The 24,534-nt window shown below is 35.7% G+C and overlaps 3 protein-coding genes across 3 annotated transcripts; 1 reads left to right on the top strand and 2 right to left on the bottom strand.

The window, feature by feature from the left end:
• Positions 1-500: 500 nt before the first annotated feature.
• On the top strand, positions 501-4,538 carry LOC127095505 (UDP-glucuronic acid decarboxylase 2). The gene is made up of 7 exons (XM_051034185.1): positions 501-1,288; positions 1,390-1,536; positions 2,022-2,101; positions 2,185-2,268; positions 2,392-2,466; positions 3,565-3,657; positions 4,013-4,538. Exons 1-7 carry the CDS (start codon positions 676-678, stop codon positions 4,223-4,225), a joined length of 1,305 nt encoding a protein of 434 aa, XP_050890142.1. The 5' UTR covers positions 501-675; the 3' UTR covers positions 4,226-4,538.
• Positions 4,539-4,856: 318 nt separating this feature from the next.
• Positions 4,857-8,999, bottom strand: LOC127095506 (caffeoylshikimate esterase). The gene is made up of 7 exons (XM_051034186.1): positions 8,605-8,999; positions 8,429-8,522; positions 8,300-8,332; positions 5,851-5,997; positions 5,499-5,767; positions 5,334-5,432; positions 4,857-5,244 (listed from the first exon to the last, which is right to left on the bottom strand). The coding sequence occupies exons 1-7, from the start codon at positions 8,635-8,637 to the stop codon at positions 4,984-4,986; spliced, it is 936 nt and encodes a 311-aa protein (XP_050890143.1). The 5' UTR covers positions 8,638-8,999; the 3' UTR covers positions 4,857-4,983.
• Positions 9,000-9,204: 205 nt separating this feature from the next.
• Positions 9,205-16,738, bottom strand: LOC127095507 (outer envelope pore protein 16-4, chloroplastic). The gene is made up of 6 exons (XM_051034187.1): positions 16,555-16,738; positions 16,428-16,479; positions 16,304-16,335; positions 16,172-16,205; positions 16,012-16,079; positions 9,205-9,560 (listed from the first exon to the last, which is right to left on the bottom strand). The coding sequence occupies exons 1-6, from the start codon at positions 16,624-16,626 to the stop codon at positions 9,429-9,431; spliced, it is 390 nt and encodes a 129-aa protein (XP_050890144.1). The 5' UTR covers positions 16,627-16,738; the 3' UTR covers positions 9,205-9,428.
• Between the last annotated feature and the right edge of the window lie 7,796 nt (positions 16,739-24,534).

Raw genomic sequence — 24,534 nt, 5'->3', positions numbered from 1 at the left:
TTATTTGAAAAGTAAAAAAAAAGCCAAAATAAGAGCCGTAAAAGGAAATAGAATTATAATTTGGAATTAGACAGTTGCAATTGTTATTTTTGTAGGATAAATTCATTGCATACAAAGAGAAAAAAGTATTTTTAATCAAAAGAGAAATACTTTTTTTATTGCCTAAAGAAACCAAAGCATTATTTTTTTCAATTAGAATCACAAAGTGAAATAGTTAGTCAAAGCTATATGTATTTTAAAATTCTTAACATCAAAACAATATTTAAATGTAAATATCCTTATTTTATGCATTTTAACAGTTTTAAATTTCCATTTATTCTCAAACTCAACACAACTTTTGTTTAAATTAGCAAATTCCAAATCTCGATCTCACCCACTACCTTGACCTTGCACCCGCTAGCAGCCGTTCACTTTTGAAAGTCATTCGAGGGTATTTCCGTCATTTCGATTAAATCCCCTCTCTTCCTTTTCAATCTTTCACTTTAAATACCGAAAAACTCATCATCGAACTTTCACTTGACAACACTTGAACCACTTCTCAATTCATCACCACCGTGCCGGAGACCGAGTTCCGGCGACATCTCAACTCGGAACTCACTCCATTTTTGTTAGTTCTCAAACGAATTCTCTCATTTTTCTTCTTCCTTGCTCAGATTGGAAGAAGAAAAACTGAAAATGAGTTCAGAATTGACTTTCAGAGGACACGAGACACAGCAAGTGAACGACGAGTATTCGCCGAAGCCAAACAAACCATGGCTCTCCGAAATTCGTCCGATTCGCTACATGCTTCGTGAACAGCGACTCGTTTTCGTGTTGATTGGAATCGTCATAGCCACCTTATTCTTCACACTTGCACCATCCTCCTCTTCAACCTCATCCTCCTCATCCTCATTTCCAACCGTCCGTTACGAGCCGCATCCGATCTCGTACTTCGAGCACGAATCCAAACCCACGCCGTACCAGCAACGGTCTGCGGTGGTTCATTCCTTCGGGAAAGTTCCTTTAGGGCTTAAGAGAAAGGGGCTTCGAATCGTGGTGACCGGAGGTGCCGGTTTCGTTGGGTCCCACCTAGTGGATCGGTTGATTGAGAGAGGTGATAGCGTGATTGTTGTTGATAATTTCTTCACCGGAAGAAAAGAGAACGTTATGCATCATTTTCGAAACCCTCGATTTGAGCTTATACGTCACGACGTCGTTGAGCCACTTTTGCTTGAAGTTGATCAGATCTATCATCTTGCTTGTCCTGCTTCACCGGTTCATTACAAGTTCAACCCCGTTAAGACTATTATATCCTTTTTATTTAATTTCAATTTTTATTATTTTTACTTATCGCATTCGAATTCGAATTCATTGTTTATATAGTTTAGAGTCCTTAATTCATTGTTTACAAGACGAATGTGGTGGGAACATTGAACATGCTTGGATTGGCTAAGAGAATTGGAGCTAGATTCTTGCTTACAAGTACCAGTGAGGTTTATGGTGATCCTCTGCAGCATCCTCAGAAGGAGACTTACTGGGGAAACGTTAATCCCATCGGTAAGTTGAATTAATTATTTTTAATTAATTTAATTGAAACGGGGATTAAGATTAGGGCTTTTGTTTGGATGCGGATTTGAATTCGGAACATTGCATGTTGTGAGTGATTTCTTTTTCAAACGCCAAAAACTATTTTTTTATGACTTTTTTTGGTTAACCAATAAGACACGTGGAAGGTGGCAAGGGGACCGTGTTTATTTGTATGAATTTCAGGGTGCGTTGAGATAACCGTGATTTGCGGGTCCACTAAATCAACGGCCCAGATCGTTGTTTGTGGAAAACTCTTGTACGCCGTCGCTATCCCGTTGTAGTTGGGGCGGCGGCGGTAATTATGGGGTTTGTGGTTAAAGAAGGATCTGAGGAGAGTGAGGGCAATTTGGTCCGAAAGAGGGTTTTTTTTTGTCCTTTTTGTTTGTATGTTTTGTGGGGGATAGTGTTAGGTAATTTTCATCTGATAATAAAGAAATTGTTGTGATGTGAGACAGGTGTCCGAAGTTGCTACGATGAGGGAAAGCGTACGGCTGAGACATTGACTATGGATTATCACCGAGGGGCTGAAGTGGAGGTCATTTTCACTTTCCTTTTATATTATTTCAAATTGTTTGTTGGATTGGATTCAATTGATTCATTGTGAAGTGTGTTTTTCAGGTTAGAATTGCTAGGATCTTTAACACATACGGACCCAGAATGTGCCTAGATGATGGACGTGTTGTTAGTAACTTTGTTGCTCAGGTAGACCCTTCAATTTCAATCATAATGTCATGGGTTGTTGTTTGGTTTATTTAATACTAATGGTTATGTTATTTTATTTGAAATTATTGTTTCTAATCGGTGTCCTTTCCTTGCTTGGTGCAGGCATTGAGGAAGGAGCCTTTGACAGTTTATGGGGATGGGAAGCAAACAAGGAGTTTCCAGTATGTCTCTGACTTGGTAAGCATTTTAACTTTTCTAATCACTATGTTTATCTGGCTTGGTCTTTGTTTTTTATGAAATTCAATTAAAAATGCTTTGTTTTTAGTTGAAGATGATTTTTTCTTTTCTTTATTATGCAGTACTCTTTCTGCTCCACCATATAAACCTTTTTGATAAATCACTAATGAATTATATATGAAGGTGTCACAAGTCACAATTTATTAACCATTCACTAAACACAATTATTCTCTAATCACATATTTTAAGTTTATACTAAACACAAATCATATACTCTTTTTGGTCCTTATTAGTATATGAAAAAAAAATTATTTTAGATATATTGAACAATCTATGTATCTGGACTATATATGAATCAAATTCATTGATTATTCAATTTATTTAAAAAAATAATTTTTTTCTTATAACAAGGACCAGAGGGAGAGGAAGAGTATATTTGAGTACATTTTGAATGCTAATGAATGAATATTTATTTGTATATTTGAACACTTGAAAATTAGGGTAAATGGTAACATTCAAATCGTTGTTAAGTATGTTCAGTAAATAGTTAATGAGTTATGATAATTAACTACATATTTAAAATCTGTGAACAATCGAATTTGATGTGAAATTTTTGTATCAAAGTGTCACTTTTGGTTTTTAATGTTGAAGCTTTAAAACAACTTCTCTCCATGTGCACGCTGCACATTAACTGAAACAATTCCTGGCTTTCTGCTAATGTTTTTTTTCTCACATAAAAATCTGATAATAACTTTGAAGATCATGCTGTTATTTATTAAGTGTCTATTGCACATTTCACTCAGAAGCATTTGCACGTGACTGGAACCTTGATTAAAGGCCCGGGTGGGCCAGCTCCTATTATGGCAGATTGTACAATTAAAAAGTTGTAAAAGCTCATCTCTGACAACAATTGAAAATGTGGCATAGCAAAAATAATTCAAAGTGTCTGCATCGTGTATAAGATGGATGCATGAAGTTAATACATAACACGTGTCCCGTGAATATTAATTAGATTATGGGCTAGCTATGTCTTTGGATTCAGAATCTTTTTCAAGATGCTGTTGTTTGCTCATTATTGTGATATTTATGTTGCCACAGGTGGAGGGTCTAATGCGCCTTATGGAAGGAGAACATGTAGGACCTTTCAACCTTGGAAATCCTGGTGAATTTACCATGCTTGAACTTGCCAAGGTAAAGATTACTCATTTTCATCATACTAATAAACCCAAAGCCATGATCATCCGACTAAGCTAATTTACGCATTATTCATTTTCTCATCATATTCATCATCATACTTGGCACGGAGTAATAGTTTCTTCATATCTATTCTCAATTTCCCTAAAACAAGAGTTAGTTAGTCCAATTGTTTGTTTGACTAGTTGTTTCCTACTTTCATTATTCTTTCTATGATTTTCTAAGATTGTGGATGAGAATGAAGAATGTTAGTTTTGGACTGGTTACTTTCTGTCGGTGAATTCAGTAACTTCAGTCTTACATCTGGTAAACCTCGTTATTGAATGCATCAATATTTGTACGTTTGGTGTAGGTGGTCCAAGAAACAATTGACCCAGAGGCCAAGATAGAATACAGGCCCAATACAGAGGATGACCCACACAAGAGAAAGCCTGATATAACTAAGGCCAAGGAGCAACTTGGCTGGGAACCCAAGGTGGACCTGCATACGGGCCTCCCACTCATGGTTTCTGACTTCCGGCAACGTATTTTTGGGGACCATAAGGAGGGTGGAACAGTGGCCTAATTCTTGATGGTGGTATGTTTATGTCATGTGTACCTTAGAGAGTGAGAGGGAAAATATTAGTCTGAGGATAACAACACTAGGGTGTTGTTTCCCATTAGTGACAGCAGCATATGAGCTCTTCTTGAGTGTCCCTTTTGTTGTTCCTTCTCCAGCATATTTTCTATCTTTCAAGAATTTATTGATAGCCATAGCCAGCCATGATTTCATTTATCAATTTCCTGCCATCTATATGGTTCTATTTCTATTTTTTTTTGATGTTATTGGTATGTACAAGTGACTACAGTTATAGTTATTACAACATTTTACCTTGTTATATTTTGCTCCAACTTCAATAATCCCTTCCTCCTGTTTTCAATTTGATTTCTGGTTTTAGTGTTTGTTGCCTTCCTTGAAACCAGGTTCCAAGGTCCAAGGATTAGGCTCTCATTTTATTTGTATGCTTATTATGATTAAATTAGTGAGTTTAATTATAGCAATGATGATGATTACTAGAAATGATTTTCTTCACGTACTAAACGAACATTATCATTTTCTCCCGTTACCAGTCAATCTTAAAGACAATGAAAAAACAGATTTGGTTCAGGGGACTGGCCTGTTAGTCATGCATGAAAAGCATTTGATTTTGAAACCATTTGGACTCCATTATATTATGTACTAAGAGAAATAATGTTATGTTGTTGGCCACAATATAGCACAACAACCCTCTATGTGTAACATTACCCTATTTCAAAATGGCCAATAAGGCATGTTTATAATCTCTAAAGCGATGATGGGGTGCGAATGCTATAAAACTCCGAACTTGCCTTGCTATTAGCTCTTTTGTTCAGCCAGCTAATTATGTCTCCCAAAACAAGTTCAATATTTTCATCAGTCTCACCAGATGTTAACCCATGCCACATTCCAGGGTACAATTTCATGGTCTTGTCTACACTACTAGCTCTATCATATAAAGCCATGCTTATTTCCGGGTCTGTCACTTTATCTTCCTCTCCATGTAACACCAAAAAAGGCAATGTCACCTGCTCAAAGTTCACATTATGAGACCCAAACGAGGGTAATTGTTTCAGCTAAAGCTAAGATTCAAAAATTAAGTCTGTGTGCAGTTCACCTCATGTAAAGTGGTTTCAACACTTAAACTAACTCTCAACAACTCCAATGCTGTTTTTAACCTTGGCTTATCCTGATATATTAACTTGTTTTTCCTTATCTGCAAAAGAGTACAGAATTAACTTTGGCAGAACATAAACATCAAGTCTCAAATAAAGAAGCTCACCGTTTCCCGTTTTGTAAGAACTTTGAATGCCGAATCGATGACATCCTTTGCCGGAACTATTTTCCATTTGGGAATTACTTCTTCCAATCCTGTCAATATACTAACAACAATAGGATGTGGCTTCACCTTCTCTGAAATCTTACACATTGGTGCCACTAAAACGGCTCCGTCCCAAAACGAAGGGTCCTTTTTATGTAATAGTATGGAGACTGCTCCTCCCATTGATTCTCCATATAAGAATTTGACCTTTCCCTGGTACTCAGGGAGCTCTGAAATACTCAAATGAATCAGCAACTCAACTCAGCGCAAACAGATTCTTAAATGTTTGAATTTTGAACAATTATATTATTACCGCAAATTGATTTGTAAAAGCTGGAACAGTCGTCTACAATGTTGTCAAATTTGGTTATGTAACAACGAACACCTGCAGAGTGTCCATGTCCTTCATAGTCGATACCGAACACACCATATCCTGCAGAGGCTAATTTCTCTCCAATTTCTAGAGGCATAATACAAACAATTAATTAATCATAATTACAATTTGACACTACTAGCAATATATCAAAATCGATAATGAGAACTACTAGTTCCCGTGCAATTTAATAAAATGCACTATTTTAGGACAATTGTATTTTGTTTGAATTAGGTTGTATTTTCTGTACATTTTCATGTTTTCAGTTTGACATGTTACATTATATATCATTTTGGACATTTTTTTTAATAATTTTCTTAATGTTATTTTAAGCTACTTGTTTATGCTAGTGCAATTTAAAAGTGTGTATTGAAAAAATGGGATATGATGCTGTAATAAACAATTTTGGATTATAAAAACTGAAATCATCTATAGAGGTGTCATTTAGATTTAGATTCTATAATATGAACTTATGCTAACAAGTTTTTGCTAAAACATGAGATAGTGAACAATTTAGAATCGATCTAAATTCAGGATCGATCTAATGATAAAATCATTCTGACAGGCTTGGCCTTAGAAAAATATAAAAAATTACTTAATAATAAAATTTGTATTCTAAATTTTTTAATAAAAAAGTTAATAAAATTTTATTTAAACTTAATATTGGTTACACAAAAATATAAAAAAAAATAAAAAAATAATTACATTAGAAGTAATTTCACTAATATACTATTATATGTTTTAAAAATGTCTCACCTCAAAATATATTTTCTGACTTAGATAAATGTCAGGCTGATTCTATACTAGTTTCATAAACATTTTTATTTATTTTTATCAAATTAGAATTGTTCAGAGTGCAGGAATTATAATTAGACTAATAAATATTAAATTACTGTATCGCTAGACCAAAATAATATTTACACTTCAAATATAAATGTTGGTGCTTTTCTTAATGTTTTTATTATAAAATTGAGATTAAAAGAATTGGTGCAATGTATTTGAAAAAAACAAATTTAAATAATTTTAAAATAAATAAATAAATAAATAATAATAATAATAATAATAATAATAATAATAATAATAATAATAATAATAATAATAATAATTTATAATATATAAAATAAATAATAGCCTATTGATCCCGCAACTTCATTTATAATATAATAAAAACAAAGTACGATCAATATGTGACTCAAAAGATGGCAGTATCATAGCATAAGACATTCACCGACCGACCTAAACTCTATCTTTCCATGTCATCATCAATCCAAATCACCCAAAAAAAACAAATAAATTTTGTCTTTGAATCTTCTTTAATTCTTACTGCACTTCACTCTGTAACTAAATTTTCAGACATATAACTATATAAGAAAGAACACCGAACACGGCATTAAAATTGATATTGAAACTCTGTTTCCCAAAACATTTTTTAAATTTATAATTTATATTTTATAATTTATACGTTTGTATGACAATAAAAGATTTTTTTATAGTTGTATTTTAATTACAAATTACAAATTTATTTTATTAATTTAAAGTTTATTTTTCAGATTTTATTTTAAATAACATTTTAATTTATTATTTATTATTATTATTATTTTAATTAAAATCCACTATTATCTTTTATAATTTATTTTAATTTAAAATAAAATAATTATATATTAAATATTTTTTATATCATTTTGATTTATCAAAATTAATTGAATCGTTAACACTTCAATTAATTTATCAACTATAAATTATCATTTAAAAAATATAAATTATCATTCATCAACTATCACCTATAAATTATTAATTAGCTTATTTATCAACCATTATTTTTATCGAACAAAACCTTAATTTTAAAAATAAATAAATTAAATATAATTACAAATATATATATTGTATCAAGTTGATATCCGATATCCGACACTAACAGAAATACTTCTTTTAGAGATGTTGTTATTTTAAAGATGTTTGTTTCATAGATTCAAATTTTATTTTAAAAATTGTAAGGTTAGAAATTTCATATTCTCATGTTTATTTTATTAAATAATATCGAATACTTTTTATTCTTGTAATTCTTTATTCTCATGTGAAATACATTCATAAGTTTTTACTCTAAACTATTTTAACTCTTTTACATTTTATTAAAATATTTAAACTAAATATATGTTATAAATATTAAAAAAAATCAATTATGTATTAAACACATAGACATAATTAAAATTCATGATATTAATGTTTCAGAAAATAATATTTCCAAGTTAAACAAACACACCCTCATCCATCCTATATCAAGCCAACTAAATATTGGAACCGTGTAACACTTTGTAGTAAGCAAAATTAATAACAGAAAGAGAAAAGAAAGAAAAAAACGCAAAGAAAAAACAGTTCAAGAGAATGTTACCTTTCATGAATGTGCTGCATTCCATTCCATAGCCTACAATAAACAACCAATACTACCATTAGTTTAATTACATTACACAACACCAAATAATGAAGAGATTGAAAAAAAAGTGAAGAGATGAAACTGAACCATGACAAAGGAAAACAAGAGCCTTGGGAGAAAAAGAAACAGGCAACCATTTGCATGTGAATAGTTGCATTCCCCTTGAGTTGTTCCAGGAGCCCTGATAACTCCTTCAATATATTAATCTTCATATAACAAACTACATTTTATATTACTCCAAATATATGAAAGAAAATACTCACTTCGTGGTATTCAAATCTCAAATTCAATTTCATGACGTTAGTGGATTTTGATGACAAGAGTAGTATCAATAGGTTATTTATGAAGGTGATGATGGAGATTTGATAATGGTGAAAATGGCTTTTCTAGTTCCTATATAGTTACGTGATGAATGAATGAATTGAATCAATAATAACATCAAGAGATGGTGGTGGGACAGAGGAAGAAGGGTGGACCCTAGTTCTGTGCCAAAGAGAAAGATGTGTCACAGTGTCATACTTATTTCACACTTTTGTTTTTTTTTTTTTTGCATAATTTCCTGCTTTTTCTACTTCTTTATACTAAAAATAGAATATGAACGAGGTTTGCGTTTTCTTCTTTGAACAAAGACCCATTCCTTATCTCCATTCTCCATCTTTTTCGTCTTCTTCCAACCTATTATTATTTCTCTTTTCTAGGAAGGAAAAAACAAAGAAATATAGGTAATAAGTCATTTTAATTACTATTACCACTTTCTTACATCTTCAAGCAAATGCAACATATTTATTTCCGATTAATTAGGGCTCTTGTAATAGTATAATGTTCACTATGTTTGATCTAAATATCAAATTCAACCTTCTATATAAAAAAAATTCCAACTATGAGAAACATGCATTACTTGGAGTACAAGGAAGAACATTATTGTGATGTATTGAGTGTAGGCTACAAACAGAAAAAAAAAGTTTGAAATTACTCTATTAGGCACATAAATATATACATATACATGTTGTAAACAACAAAAAGCAAACAATTATGCTTGTTGAGTATCCTGAGATACTTATGACCCTCAGATATCCTTCTAGGCATTTTATGTTCTAGAATAGTCAGCTGCAGCACAGAAAACAGAAACCAAACCGGCCATCCCAATCACTTGCGGCCAACTTCGTGTCCTAGCAGCAACAGCTGCACCTGCTGCAGCTCCCCCAATCAAACCATTGACCTGTTGGGGACAAATTCTTCAGCAAAAAAGAAAAATAGGAAATATATATGAAGTAAATTTTAGCAACTCAATGAGCCGGGATAATGCTGTTTTTGTCAGGTTATCAACTTTTGAAACCATGTATATATACATTAATCTAGTCTGCACAATTATTGCGATAAACATGCTAGATTCCATAACAAAAATTGTGCTTTCTGAATCAAAGCCAAAATCAGCCCCAAAACTACAGTAGTGTTCCAGCATAATCACACAAATGTGCAATATTATCTTCCATTAAGCAAATCATTTGGCCCAAACCACTTATCACATGCAGTGCATTGCCAGCAAAATGAATCTAGTCAGAAAACAGGAATCCAAATTTCCTCGGAGAAATATACAGCCAAGTCCCATGACTGTTTCCCAGGGGAAAGAACAAATATGATGCATAGTGTTCATTGCCCATTCTCACTATACTGATGGAGCTTTCAAAATAATACAGTTGGAACCATTTATATTCTACCTACAGAGGACTTACAAGATTACAAGCCTTAATGGCAAGTCGAACAAACAAATAAAAATTGACATTTTCACACAAAATGGATAAGCAACCAGTAATGGTTTCCAACATTAGTACCAAAGATAATGGCATTGAGAGCCCGCATGTTTATGCAATCAGGCATTTACAGCATTTGAAAAGGTGTCCTATTTTCTGTAGGACAAATTTACTGCACCGCGCTTATCCCATTAAGCTTATGTAACCAAAGACTCATGATGCCCAATGCTAGCATATAACAATGACATCCTATCTTATGTTGAAATAGGGGTATATGCTAACACCAAGAAGTGTCATAAGTAAGTTAATCTTTGCCAATACTTCCCCCTTTTCAGATTTGCAACTGACTTTAGGGTTGAATCATCTTTAACAAGTCTTAACTAGTGAGGCGATACTTTAACAATTCTGGACTAGTAAGTTTACTTCATCTTGTCCATGAATATGACTCCTTCGTTGACAAATAGGAAGCTATGTAGCATGACCAAGATTTCCAAAGTCCAATTAAATGCTTTTGTCATACATGACCTTGTAGTGCCTATAATCTATAGGGGTTTGTCAATCCAAGCAAGAGTAGCACAAAATCTTTAAAAGAAAATTCCATTTTAGCAATAAGGAACAAAGTCCAAGCTTCATTACTATTCCTGTTGTAAATATTAGATTGTAAATAGTAATTATTTCTATTAGTAATGAGGCCCATTAGTCAAAGCCCATTAGGTTTTCTATTCTCTCTTATTTAAAGCATGTAGATGTAACATGTAAGAATAACTTTTTAATATATCAGTAAAATATTTTACAACATGGTATCAAGAGCTCCCGATTTTGGGGGATTCGCTTCCGCCTAAACCCTAGCCGCCTTGTAGCGGAGTCTTTTTTTTACTGCAGCTTGCAGTTTGTTGTTGTTTTGGGGTGTTTGGGTCATTGTTGTTTTGTGTTGTAGCACATCGTGCTTCTTGTTTTTGTTCACTCATCTTTGAAACCCTAACCCATCCTGTTTCTTGGTTTGTTTTCTCTCGATTGTCCTTTCAATGGCTGAGATTATTCTTGACTCCATGAGTAAGCCTTCTGGTTCTGGGTCTCTAGCAGTTACTGGTAAGAGTTTGTGTTCCCGATCTCTTACTGTTTGTGGTAATATTCCTAAGAATGCGTGGATTCTTGACTCTGGTGCTACTAATCATATGACATTTGATTCCACATTATTATGCTCTTATACCACACCTTCGAGTATTCCTTATATCACTGTTGCTGATGGCTCTCATGCTTGTGTTGTTGGCACTGGAAATATTGACTTGCAACCTCCATTCCAGTTGCAATCTGTGCTTCATGTTCCCACACTTTCCCACAATTTAATTTCCATCCATAAGCTTACCCGTGATCTGAATTGTAAAGTAATTTTTTCTATGTCCCATTGTGTTTTTCAGGACCTTACCACGGGGCAGACGATTGGAATTGCTAAGGAAAAGGAAGGGTTATACTACTTCTCTGATGACCATCCAAAGGTATTGTCCTCCTGTTTCCAGTCTCAGTCTTCCTCTTCAGCCTCACAAATTTGGCTTCAGCACAAGCGTCTCGGTCATCCTCCATTTTATATAATTAAGTCTATGTTTCCGTCGTTGTTCTTACACCATTCTGTTGAGTCTTTTAAGTGTGATGTTTGTCAGTTGGCAAAACACAATCGTGTATCTTTTCCTTCCAGTTTTAATAAAAGTGATGAACCTTTTGATTTGATTCATTCTGATGTTTGGGGACCTGCCCCTACCTCTAATATTTTTGGTGCAAAATGGTTTGTCTCATTTATTGATGATTGTACTCGGGTAACTTGGATTTTCTTGATGAATACTAAATCCGAAGTACCACAAATATTTATCCAATTTTATAATATGGTACAAACGCAATTTGGGAAAGGCATAAAAAGAATTCGTTCTGACAATGGTAAAGAATATGTCAATCATACATTTTCCAACTTCACTAGTAAACATGGCATTCTCCATGAATTCACATGTGTTGACACCCCACAACAAAACGGTGTCGCAGAAAGAAAAATCGTCATTTACTTGAAGTTGCTAGATCTCTCCTTTTTCAAATGTCTGTTCCTACCTCTTATTGGGGTGAGGCAATTCTTACTGCTGCCTATCTGATTAACCGGGTCCCATCTCGAGTGTTAGGTAATAAAAGTCCTGCCCAATTTATGCTTTCACGTTTTCCATCTGTTCCTATCTTACACACTCTTGAGTCTCGCATTTTTGGTTGTGTTGCTTTTGTTCATGTTCACAAACAATATCGCAACAAATTGGATCCCCGTGCTGTCAGATGTATCTTTCTGGGTTATGCACCCAACAAAAGAGGGTACAAATGTTATCATCCTCCGAGTCGAAAATTCTTTGTCTCCAAAGATGTCACCTTTCATGAAAATGTGTCATATTTCACTCGTTCTCAGTCTCAGGGGGAGAACATAAGTGACTTAGAGTCAGAGTCAGAGTCTGATTCCGAGTTTCTGATCCTTGGTCCTAGCCTCCCTAGAACACCTATCAGTGTTCCCTCTCTTGAACCCGAGTTGTCACCTAGTTTGAGTTTGAGTCCTAGTTCAACACCTGAATCTGAGCCAGTAAGTGTTCCTGGTCCTTCAAGGCCTTCTGTTTTACAGGAATCAGCACCTCCAGCACCAACTCTAGTGTATCAGAGAAGAAGTAAACCTGACCTTCTCCAGAAACAAATTCAATCGCCTGAACCGGAGGTAAGTACTGAAAATGATTCCTCTAGTGATGATTGTGCCATTTCTGATACTTGTGACACTAATCCAGTTGATTTACCCATTGCTTTGAGGAAGGATAAAAGATCTTGTCCCTCCCTATATCGACACCCTATCTCTCAATATGTCTCCACTAAACATCTTTCCACACAATATCAAAGTTTAATTGCAGCTGTTGATTCTGTGAAAATCCCATCATCTGTTGAAGAAGCATTGCAAAATAGAAATTGGGTCCAAGCTATGGATGAGGAAATGAGAGCACTTGAAAAAAATGGTACTTGGGAGATTATTGAAAGGAAAAGAGACAAAAGTCCAGTTGGATGCAGATGGATCTATACTGTAAAGTACAAATCTGATGGTACACTTGCTCGGTACAAAGCAAGACTAGTGGCAAAAGGTTATACTCAGACGTATGGTATTGATTATGAGGAGACATTTGCCCCAGTGGCAAAGATGAATACTGTTCGAATTTTACTATCTCTTGCTGCTTCATGTGGATGGGAATTGCAACAGTTTGATGTTAAAAATGCGTTCTTGCATGGAGACTTAGAGGAAGAAGTGTATATGGAGATTCCACCAGGTGTTGGCATAACAAATGGAGCTAACAAGGTGTGCAGATTGAAGAAAGCCTTATATGGACTAAAGCAGTCCCCTCGAGCATGGTTTGGAAGATTCACAAAGGCAATGAAGTGTTTGGGCTATAAGCAAAGTCAAGGAGACGACACTTTATTTTTTAAACATTCACAAGGAGGAAAACTGACTGTACTTCTTGTGTATGTTGATGATATTATTGTTACAGGAGATGATTTGATTGAGAAACATTTCCTCAAAGAGAAATTATCAGCAGAGTTTGAGATGAAAGACCTTGGGCAATTCAAGTATTTCTTGGGAATTGAGGTAGCCTACTCAAAGCAAGGCATCTTTATTTCTCAAAGGAAGTATGTGCTTGATCTTTTGCAGGAAACTGGCAAACTTGGATGCAAACCTGCAAGTGTTCCCATTGAACAAAATCACAGGATAAGCTTTGAGGAGGAAAGTGACAAAGTTGACAAGGGTCAATATCAGAGATTAGTGGGAAAATTGATTTACTTGGCACACACTAGACCAGATTTGGCATATGCAGTCAGTGTGGTGAGCCAATTCATGCATGATCCGAGGGTGAGACATTTGCAGGCTGTAGACCGCGTTCTACAATATCTTAAAGCAACTCCAGGGAGAGGACTTTTGTTTAAAAGAGGTGGAAATCTAACTATGGAGACTTACACTGATGCGGATTATGCCGGATCAGTGAGTGACAGAAGATCTACGTCAGACTATTGTACTTTTCTGTGTGGTAACCTTGTAGCTTGGAAGAAGCAAAGTGTAGTTGCTCGATCAAGCGCCGAGGCAGAATTTAGAGCTATGGCACTAGGAATTTGTGAGCTATTGTGGATGAAACAAATTCTAGAAGACTTGAAGATACAATGTGAAGGTTCTATGAAATTGTTTTGTGACAATAAATCGGCTATTAGTATTGCTCATAATCCTGTTCAGCATGACAGGACTAAACACATTGAGATTGACCGACATTTTATCAAAGAGAAGTTGGATAGTGGACTGATAACTACATCTTACGTTCCTTCCAGGCATCAGCTGGCAGATGTGTTAACAAAAGGCTTACCAACAGAAAGATTCAGGTAACTTACTTGCAAGCTGGGAATGATAGATATCCATTCACCAGCTTGAGGGGGACTGTTGTAAATATTAGATTGTAAATAGTAATTATTTCTATTAGTAATGAGGCCCATTAGTCAAAGCCCATTAGGTTTTCTATTCTCTCTTATTTAAAGCATGTAGATGTAACATGTAAGAATAACTTTTTAATATATCAGTAAAATATTTTACAACAATTCCGAAATAGTTAAAAGAACAACTACTCATTACAAGTACTCATTATCCTTCCGACTCGAAGGATAGACTCAACGGAAGTGTTATCAAATACCGGCCACAGCGGCACCATGGTGGATATCAGTGGCTGCTTTTGGGTTTGACGCAATGGTAAATATCAGCCGATATTGCGGTTTTTCCGCCATAATCAAGCACGGGATCTTAAGTAGGATCGGACGGCTTGTAAAAGATCATAAAACTAGAATTGTAGCACAGCACTTAAGATCTTGCCGAAGGACAAAATGGTAATTTGACATATATACATACACACAAAAACATGAAATCTATAATGCATGAACAAAATAATCCATAAATTACAAAATTCAACCAATTTAATTAATAACTCATAACCATCATTCCATAATTTAACAAGTTCAAAAGACTTTATTCAAAATAAGTTAGTTCAAAAAACATAAATCTAACAAACAAGTCTAATCATCTAAGATATTATGTATTCCCATATCATGATAGTCATATAAAAGGCAATTTCAGCACGTAAGATCGTAAGATCTAGACTCGATCTTGACCACAAAGTGCACAAAAAAGTTTTTTCTAAGATCGTAGCACTTAAAAGCAACTTCAGCACGTAAGATCGTAAGATCTTAAGACCCAGCACTCGATCTTGACTACACTGGCCATAACCCACTATGACAGCGCCTCAACACAGCCGGTATGGTGGGATTTTGGCTCTCCACCATGGACCCCCATCTGCCATCGACAACACTGCTCGACTGCGAGGAAGTTATATGTATATACTTTCCCCTTTTCAAATCTGGGACTGACTTTAGGGTTGAATCATCTTTAACATTTCTAGACAAGTGAGGTAATGGAGTTTAGACTTTCTTCTTTGACAACTTTGGACTAGTAAGTATAGTAATTTACTGCATCCTGTCTGTTGACACACCTCATCTGTTGACAAATTAGTAGCTATGTAACATGACCGAGATGTCTAAATTTCAATTAACAGCTTGTTATAAATGACCACTCAGTGCCTATAACGTATAAAGCGTTGTTAATCCAAGCAAGAGTAACACAAAATCTTTAAAACAAAATTCCACTTTAGGGTTAAGGAACAAAGTCTAAGCTTCATCACTAACCCATATTTGTTAAAAGCACAATTACTTGCACTTGTATACACCACATCATTGTTACGAGTCCTTCATCACTTAGAAAATGAAACTTATAAACCTAAGAATTCTCCAATCTAACGGACTAATAAATCAGAAGGAACTAACTAACTAACTAACCCAATCATTGCGCCTCCTGTATTTCTTAACACCACAGTGAGTAATGCTGAAAACTCCAGCTACAAGTCCTACAATACAAAATCAAATAACATTAATCCTACAAAACATGATGAATACATTCCTCAGATATCATCTTATAGAATATCCACAGTTGAATTACCGCATTGAGTCCCAAATACGCGAACCGAGTTTGCCTGTACTTGACAACCCAAATCAAACCATAAAATAGTAAACCCCAGCATCAAATTTTGAAGTAAAAAACTACCAAAACAAAACAAAATTATATATTTACCACAAAATAAGCTCGGGCAATGCCTTTAAGACCTGTAAACAGAAATCAATGATTACGAGCTAGAAATTCATAAGAACGAGTCTCATTGTATTGGAGAAATTTAATTTAACTAAATTTAGTTTACCCTGTGTACGAGCGTCGTAGGGACCAGTACACAAACCCCAAATTGCACCGGCCTGAGGATGAATTTACAGTTTTAAATGGTGTTTGATTTGGGAAATGAGGAAGTTAAGAAGGATAAACGATGTTACCGTTCCGACTCGAAGGATAGACTCGACGGCGAGGGATGTACATGGAACGACATCGTCCAGGTCTTCTTCCATATTCTCCTTGTCCCGGCACGGCAGCTCAAGGTGCTAGGGGCAGCCGTAGAGACATTTTAGATAACTGGGCCTTTGTTGGGCCTCAACCCATACATGGGGAGGTTTCAATTTTCCACACCCCAAGTATCTGGCACCCCCAATCGCTAGACAATATTAACCTTGAAAATATTTTTCACTTTTTTTCAAAACTTACCAACCTCACGCGCGAATTACGAATTCTTTGGAGTGATATCGGAAATTTCAATTACACTCTCAAAAATTTCAAAATCAACATGTTTTCTACCATAAATTTCTTAATTTGCGTGAATTTTGTATCATGATTTTCAAAATTTTCGGTGTTTTTGAAAACATTTTCCTTGGAAATTTCAGAACTTCTGATGGTTATAAAAAATTGTTTTTTCACGAAAATATCATAATTTTCGATGAAATTAGGGAAATTTTAAAAAATTTAGAATTAATCTTTTTTTCCTGTTTTTTTAATGAAATACAGGGGCATGGACGACACTATTGCAGACAAAGTAACATATAGAGCGGCAGACCAGGCTAAACTGTTGAGGCCGAGTCTTTCTAGATACGGGCTAGACGATTGGTTCTAATCGGTTCACATCGTAAATGGTTGGCTGACCAGGGGCAGTTTCACGCACTCTGTAGCACCCGACGTCAAGCAGTGAGATCAGTCGAGCAACCCAGAGATGACGCTGGGAATGTTCATACTCCAGATGTGCTGGTTTAGGATGTTCATGATCTAGCGGTCGAGACAGATGCGACACATGTTGCTGCTGAGGTTGCTGTGAGGTGGCAGATGAGGTGGTCTAGTTAGATGTCCATGTTGCAGATGACGTGGTCCAACCAAATGTGATTTTTGCTGATAAGATGGCTTCCACAGATTCTGTCCCATATGTTATTGCTGACATAAAGGTTACGACTCTACCGACAGAGTCGTCTATGCAGACTGATTGAGCTATCCAGGGAGGACCCATTGATCAGTCGGTGCTTATAGAGTATGTTGACCATGTGGCATACCGGCTATGGTAGAGAAAGATATATATATTTTATAGAGATGAAAGCTAACTACTAATTCTTTTTCGTAATTGGTTGCTTCTCAATTCTTATAGAGGCGAGATTTATCATAGAGGATGGTCTTTTGTCTTTGATGTTTATGAAGTTCTTGAGGTGCATGTCAATAATAGTAATGTGTTGTATGTTGTACCCCAAAATTTTCCCTCCCCTTTTCTTCACATCTCCATCTAGCCATTTGACTAGGGTTCATTCGCATGCATTAATAACTCATGCACAAGCACCATTCATTACCATGGATTTCAAGTGTTTGACTTGCATGGCTTTGGTTTGTTTGTATAATAATTGAGAATGCTTGGTTTGGACTTGCGCCAAGGCAAAGAGGTCCCCAAAATCCTAATCTCATGAAGTCTTTCACTCAGTGTGTGATTGTGGTTCCATCAGGGGTGTTCGAGTCTATTTGTCATAATCTGAGTCCGTGGTCTCATAACTTTTATCCACCTTCATTGATTCACTTGACTGTTGTCATACCACCATGGCATGGTCCATAGGATCATATTTCTCGCTTTATGTGTCAACTATAGGTCTTGAGTTTGAGTTTATGGTCATGTTCACGTATTAAGCCAAGTCGTTTTCATTCAATGGGTCCATTCCTTTCATTTTCATCCCTAAAACATTCATTACATACAAAAAAATGTGTAAAAAAGGGTGTAATGCATGGCAAAAACTCATTTTTGGGTGTTTTTACTCTGTGAGTCGACTCATGACTCGGTGCAAAACCTTCGGATCCGAACAGGTCTACCCACAGGTCGACTCAATTCTGGAAAACTTGAGTGAGTCGACTCACTCACTCCTTGTGTCGACTCATCCCCTTCTTTTCTTGAGTGTTGCCCCTTCGGGTCTGAACAAGTCGACCCGTAGATCGACTCAATTATGGGGAATCCTAGTTGAGTCGGCTCATTCATGCCTTGCATCGACTCATTTCCAGTTTTCCTTATATACATTTCGTCGCGGGTCCGGACAGGTTGACTCAATCATGGGAAAAATTCTATTTGAGTCGACTCATTCCCTGTTTGAGGCGACTCATAGCTTATTTTACAGGATTTTTGCACTACTAATGTGAGAAGAGAACTTTAGGGTTGAAGCATGATCCTTCATCATTGAAGTTAGCCAAGGCTTTCCGTCCAAGACAAGTATGCACACCTGCATGAACACCGGAAGAACCGTGAGCATTCGACAACACTCCAAGGTTCGTTACTTCATCAAGCTTCAACCACATGCATTATGAACACAATAATTTTGCAGCAAACCAAGTGCATCAAATTCACAAACACTTGAACCTGCACAAACACAACATAACCACACAATGAGTAACCTACAGTTGCAAGTCACCCATGCCTAAATCAAATAAATAACATGTCATTAGCCAACATGAAAGCCTGATTTCATCCAAGTTCTCACCTACAATAGCCAGTCATAAACCACCATTCCAACCCAGTGAGTTAACTGCCTAAACTCACTGAGTTCATCCCAACTAACTCCAGACCTCATTTAACTAACTCCAAGCCTCATTAATCACAAGCCTAATCACTATAAATTCTCATCTTCATCATCATTTGAAAGTCTCTACACATTCTACACTTTTGCAATTATCACCTTCAATTCTCTGCAAGTTTTCTCTGAATCCTCTCCCTCTCACACTCAAAGCTCAATTTCCCAAAACTCCATTGAAGCTTCAAGAAGGGTGAGATCAACCTCATCACACTGCAGTATTTTTGAAGAAGAAGAACTAGAGAACAAGCGAACCAGAAACAAAGGCAATATCTCACTTATTTGTACAAGTGATTTTCCGTCTTCATCTTCTCCGATCAACACTCGGCGGATCAAATCTCAGCTTCAGAGGTAGGTCCATTTTTTCTTCATTCCATTTCATTTTCGGTTGCTATGTTGAACCTTGCACCATATTATTGCAAACCCCTATCATAAAGAGCTCCGGATCTTGTTCATGGAGATGTATTGTAGATCTGATTTTTTAGGGATTCTTGAGAGTTTGGTTTCAGTTATGAATTTAGACTAGAAATTTGAGAGTTTGGAGCTTAGATTCTTGTTCATGAGATGGATACGAAGATGAAGGTGTTTCCGATTTTCATTTCCGGTAGCCACCACCGTCGGAAGCGATTCCCAGCGCGATGGTCCGCGGTAGAGCTCTGGCATCGGCAATCTGAACTGTCATGGAAAAGGCGCGCAAGACATTCAAATTCTTACTGGTTTTTCCCAACACATCTCTCAAGCTTTGGGCTTATTTCTATTTGGGCTTGCCATATTCCAAGCCCAATGCATCCCTCTATCATCCCAATTTTTCTACTGCACCCCTGGCTGAAAAAAAATCTGTTTAGCATTGGCCTTTGGCAACTGAGGCCCATGCATTTGGACTCTGTTTTGCTCTCTTTTTCCTGCATACAAATCAGGCCTGCACCCCCTATTTTACAAAGGCTCACACTATTTTATTTGTTATTTGTTTTGTTAATTAGATAATTTTGATTTATAGAATTTAGGTTAATTATACCAATTAGGAGTACAAATAGAATTTTCATAATTAGAATTTTAGATTCGATAAAAATTATCAAAAGACCATTTTACCCTTTAGGGGTAATTTTGGACATTTTACTTAGAAAATCACATGCTCCCCTAGAATTAGGATTTTGCATAGAACTTTAACCAATTCTTAACAAGGACATGTTCCCTTAGGAATTTTTAATATAGGCTTTTAATCGAATTTTTGACTAATCATGACATGATCCCTTAGGATAGTCTAAGTCCATGTTAACCATTAGATTAGGTGCTAACCTAGTCTCTCCAATCAAAACAAACCCATGATTAAATTGATCAAAAGCATTTTTGACTAATTAAATCCTTTGAACTTGTATAATCCCACAGTCTAATTTAAGTGACTAAATCCATCGATCACTTAATAAGATTTTTCTTCTAAGCTGTGGAGTCTAAGGCCTCAAGTAAAGATCTTCAATCAAGGCATCCTCAGTCATATCAAGCAGCGGATTATACAAATGCTTCAAAGGTGGAAAAGTACAAGAGCTTGTTAAATCAAAGTTGGAATTGTGTGGCATGAGCCTTAAGTAATGGAGAAAGAATGGGAATGGAGTATTCCTACCCCCATTCTGAGTATCTTTGGGTATGGGACGTATGCCCAACGCTCATCGTATTCACCTATATTCATAGACTTTAGCATAATTTGAATCACACGATTGGCAAGTCTCTCTTCACAAAGCATCATGCAACAAGCAAGGACTACATCAACAACTTATCAATCATGAATCAAGTTGTACGACACGAGCCTTAAGCAATGGAGAAGGAATGGGAATGGAGAATTCCTACCCCCATTCTGAGTATCTTTGGGTATGGGACGAATGACCCAACACTCATCGTATTCACCTCTATTCATAGACTTTAGTGCAATTCGAATCGAATGATTGATAAGATCTTCATCAATACAAGAAACAACAAAGATTCTTTTCTCTCCACTTGAAAGTTAAGACAAGATTTACATGCCACGATCCTTAAGTAGTAAAGAAGGAATGAGAGTGGAGCTTTCCTACACTCATTCTGGATATCTTTGGGTGCGAGACGTTTGGCTCGTTGCTTATCGTATCCACCTTTACTCATAGACTTTAGTGTGATTCTTATTCTACAACTGCCAAGTCTACTCATTCTCCATTCTAATCATTTCAATTCAACCATTCAATTTTTTTGTGCCTCCAATCATCTTACTTTCAGGTGTAGTAGACTGAACTACGAAAGCTCTGATTTCCTTATTGCACCATAAGGATACGTAGGCAGGAGAATTCAGATTCTTCACGAGCTATCTTATTTATCAATCTACCTTATCTATTGCTACCCTACTTATCAATCAATCATTCTTCATCCATTCAATCAACAATATCATCTTTTTTAGATCAATCATATTTCTCCTTGGACTCCTTGTCTATCCTTTTGGTATATCTCCTCAATCAAGAGATGTTTGGGCTACAACCTCAAACACTTAATTTAGTCTTTCTTTTTTGCTTTACCGTATAGTGGCGGCCTGCTAGCCCATATATTGGTAAATGCCTATCTTGCTCTTCGATTAAGAGTCTACCCCTTCCTTGGATCCAGGATACTATCCTTCATTGATCTCGAACTATTTGTTTCCCCAGCGAGTGATATACTAGTCCTGGTACTATACAATACTGCAATCATCCCCTGAAGTGGTATTTGTCTTGTGAGCCCCCGTTGCTTAGACAAATATCTCTCCCTATATTCTCGTGGTTCCGAACTACGATTGCTCTGACTTTCTCATTGCACAATGAGAATACGTAGGCACGAGGATGTGAATCCTTGGCGAGCAAACTTCTAATCATTCCTCCTCCTCCTTAAGGCATCACTCATATCTTTCACTATTCATCACCTACCTTCGATCATGAATCGTTCACCCAGTGACATATTATTCCTTTGACATCGAAATACCACTTTCTTTGGAATTCCATATATACCCTTTTAGGACGTATAGCGTATAGTCCACATTTCTACCTAGAGGTGTTTGGGCTACAACCCGAAACACTTAATTCCTTCCTTTTTCGGCTAAACACCCTATAGTGGCGGTCTGCTAGTCCACATATCGGTTAACGTTGTTTCCCTCTATGGTATGAATTTTATTTCTCCTATGGATTCCAATATACTTTCACCTCTCAATTTCATACAATACTTCTTCAGTCACTTATCACCAAATATTCAATTATGTGACTTTGGTCAATTCATTTCGTTCATCTCCATGATACGCTCATAGTCTACCTTCCTTCACTTCATGTGACATACCAGTTATCTTTGAGCCAAATACACTACCTCTTTGTGCTCTTTCTTACATTACCTTGTGAACCAAAAGATGCTTGGGACCATGCCCAAACACCTATTTCTTCGTCTTTTCGGTTTTACCCTATAGTGGCGGCCTGCTAGCCCACGTATTGGTAATAACCACCTTACTCTTGGGTTCATCTTTTCACCTCTTTTGGATTTCACATAACATAATCCTTTGGTTCATACCATACTTTGATCACACTTCTTTTTCACCTCTCACCACTAGTTCCTTGAACTACGAAGCTCTGAATTCCTCATTGCACTATGAGGATACGTAGGCATGAGGGCCTAAATCCTCACCGATCACTTTATCTATTTATTTTCCTTTCCCCATTCTTTTGCGAATAATCTTAGATATAACACCTATTTGAGCGAGAACAATCAAAATGGTTCCCATGGAGTACCATGGATGTTAGGGGTGCTAATACCTTCCCCTTGCATAACCGACTTTCTTACCCATCATATCTCTTTCCCCCCGGTTTTATCGATGTTTTCCCATCCCTTTGGGGATAAATAAAGTTCGATGGCGACTTTGTTGAATGTTCGAGCGTGTGATGCGTTCGAGTATATTTTCGCTAGCTTCATTGTGTTGTTCGGAATTTATAATTCAGCAGGAGAAAAAAAGAAAAGGATCTCATATCCACCAAAGAATTTGGTAAAATTGAGTAAAGGTTGATGCAAAACAAAGTTGGAATTTTTTGTTCCTTTATATAAATGAAGATCTCATACAAGGTACTAGTAGAAACAAATTCTTGGAGCGGATCTTGAATCTGAGTAAGAGGACCTTCAAGACTGACTGAAGATCTTGGGATTTGAGCTGTGTGGATTACAGAAGAAGGAAAAATTCATATTGAAGCTGTTAATTTTAGTTTTAAATTTTAGCATTGGGTTCTTTGATTGTATTAAAGGCACGTTGTAAAATTTTCAAAATAGTGGAAGACTACAAATTTTCATTGGTCTGCCATAAAAGGTTGGATAGGAACAAAGCAAGGATGAACACATTGAAACAGTATAATCCTTGGTACAATCTTCTTTTTTCCTTTCTCTTTTAAATTTATGCATAATTGCATTTTTAGGTTTTTACCGCTTTCTTAGAAATTTCATGTTGTTAGGCTTAAATTTGTTCATAACGATTCGTTGTGCTAAAGTTTAGGTCTGGTAGTGATTAAGTCATTTGGACATTTTTTCTTGCAATTATGAGTATATAAATTATTAATGTTATATTTATCATTCAATTAATCAAATTCAATTTGAGCCTTGTGTGAAAATTGAATTATGATAAAAAAAATTATTACTTATTTAAGCAACTTCATCTTTCTCAGTTGTTGTGATTTCTGATAATCTGAGTTAACTATGACATTCATTCAATAATATCATTTATAAAACCTACGTTATCTTTCACTTCCATTTGGTATATGCGCATTTAGTTGTAAAACTCTGATTTTCAAAGAAAATATTTTTGAAAGTGGTTTTAGGGGAATGCTTAATCCAGCCCCCCTTTTGAACCATTAAATACTCATATTCTCCCCTAACAATTGGTATCAGAGTTAGTATTTTGATCAGGTCTTAAAACCTTAAAAGTTAAGAATATGGCTAGAACGATCTGAAGGGTGTGTTCAATAGATATCTCATTTTTGAAAGAGAAATTTATACGATTGAATATATATCATTTTACTTACTTGATATTAGTTGATTAAATGACTTTGAGTTATATGAACAAATCTAGTATCATTATGTTAATAGTTTATATAATCATTAAGTTAGAAATTCAAATTGACTTTATCTAACTAAGACTGACAAACAAATTGGTAAGGTTTATGTGTAATAATGACCACCTAGTCACATGACTTGAATACTTTAAATATTTCAATTATGTTTGGAAATTTGATTTATCATAAAGCTTGAAGCATCTAAATATAATCTAAAAAAAGAGAAAAGGTTAATAAAGAGAATATAAGAATGTACTTAAAGACATATGATATT

Source organism: Lathyrus oleraceus, chromosome 6, assembly GCF_024323335.1.
Source record: "Lathyrus oleraceus cultivar Zhongwan6 chromosome 6, CAAS_Psat_ZW6_1.0, whole genome shotgun sequence".
Taxonomy (NCBI): domain Eukaryota; kingdom Viridiplantae; phylum Streptophyta; class Magnoliopsida; order Fabales; family Fabaceae; genus Lathyrus; species Lathyrus oleraceus.
This window is presented reverse-complemented; position numbering and strand designations above follow the sequence as displayed.

Bases quoted from the DNA above. Each gene is read 5' to 3' on its own strand.
- LOC127095505 (XM_051034185.1), top strand. From the start codon at position 676: ATGAGTTCAGAATTGACTTTCAGAGGACACGAGACACAGCAAGTGAAC. The intron at 1,289-1,389 runs TATCCTTTTTAT...TCATTGTTTACA, and splicing joins CAACCCCGTTAAGACTATTA to AGACGAATGTGGTGGGAACA. The intron at 3,658-4,012 runs GTAAAGATTACT...CGTTTGGTGTAG, and splicing joins CCATGCTTGAACTTGCCAAG to GTGGTCCAAGAAACAATTGA.
- LOC127095507 (XM_051034187.1), bottom strand. From the start codon at position 16,626: ATGGAAGAAGACCTGGACGATGTCGTTCCATGTACATCCCTCGCCGTC. The intron at 16,336-16,427 runs GTAAACTAAATT...TTCTGTTTACAG, and splicing joins CTACGACGCTCGTACACAGG to GTCTTAAAGGCATTGCCCGA. The intron at 16,080-16,171 runs GTAATTCAACTG...TTTGTATTGTAG, and splicing joins CGTATTTGGGACTCAATGCG to GACTTGTAGCTGGAGTTTTC.
- LOC127095506 (XM_051034186.1), bottom strand. From the start codon at position 8,637: ATGAAATTGAATTTGAGATTTGAATACCACGAA. The intron at 8,523-8,604 runs GTGAGTATTTTC...AGGAGTTATCAG, and splicing joins TGAGATTTGAATACCACGAA to GGCTCCTGGAACAACTCAAG. The intron at 5,768-5,850 runs GTAATAATATAA...TGAGTATTTCAG, and splicing joins CTTTTACAAATCAATTTGCG to AGCTCCCTGAGTACCAGGGA.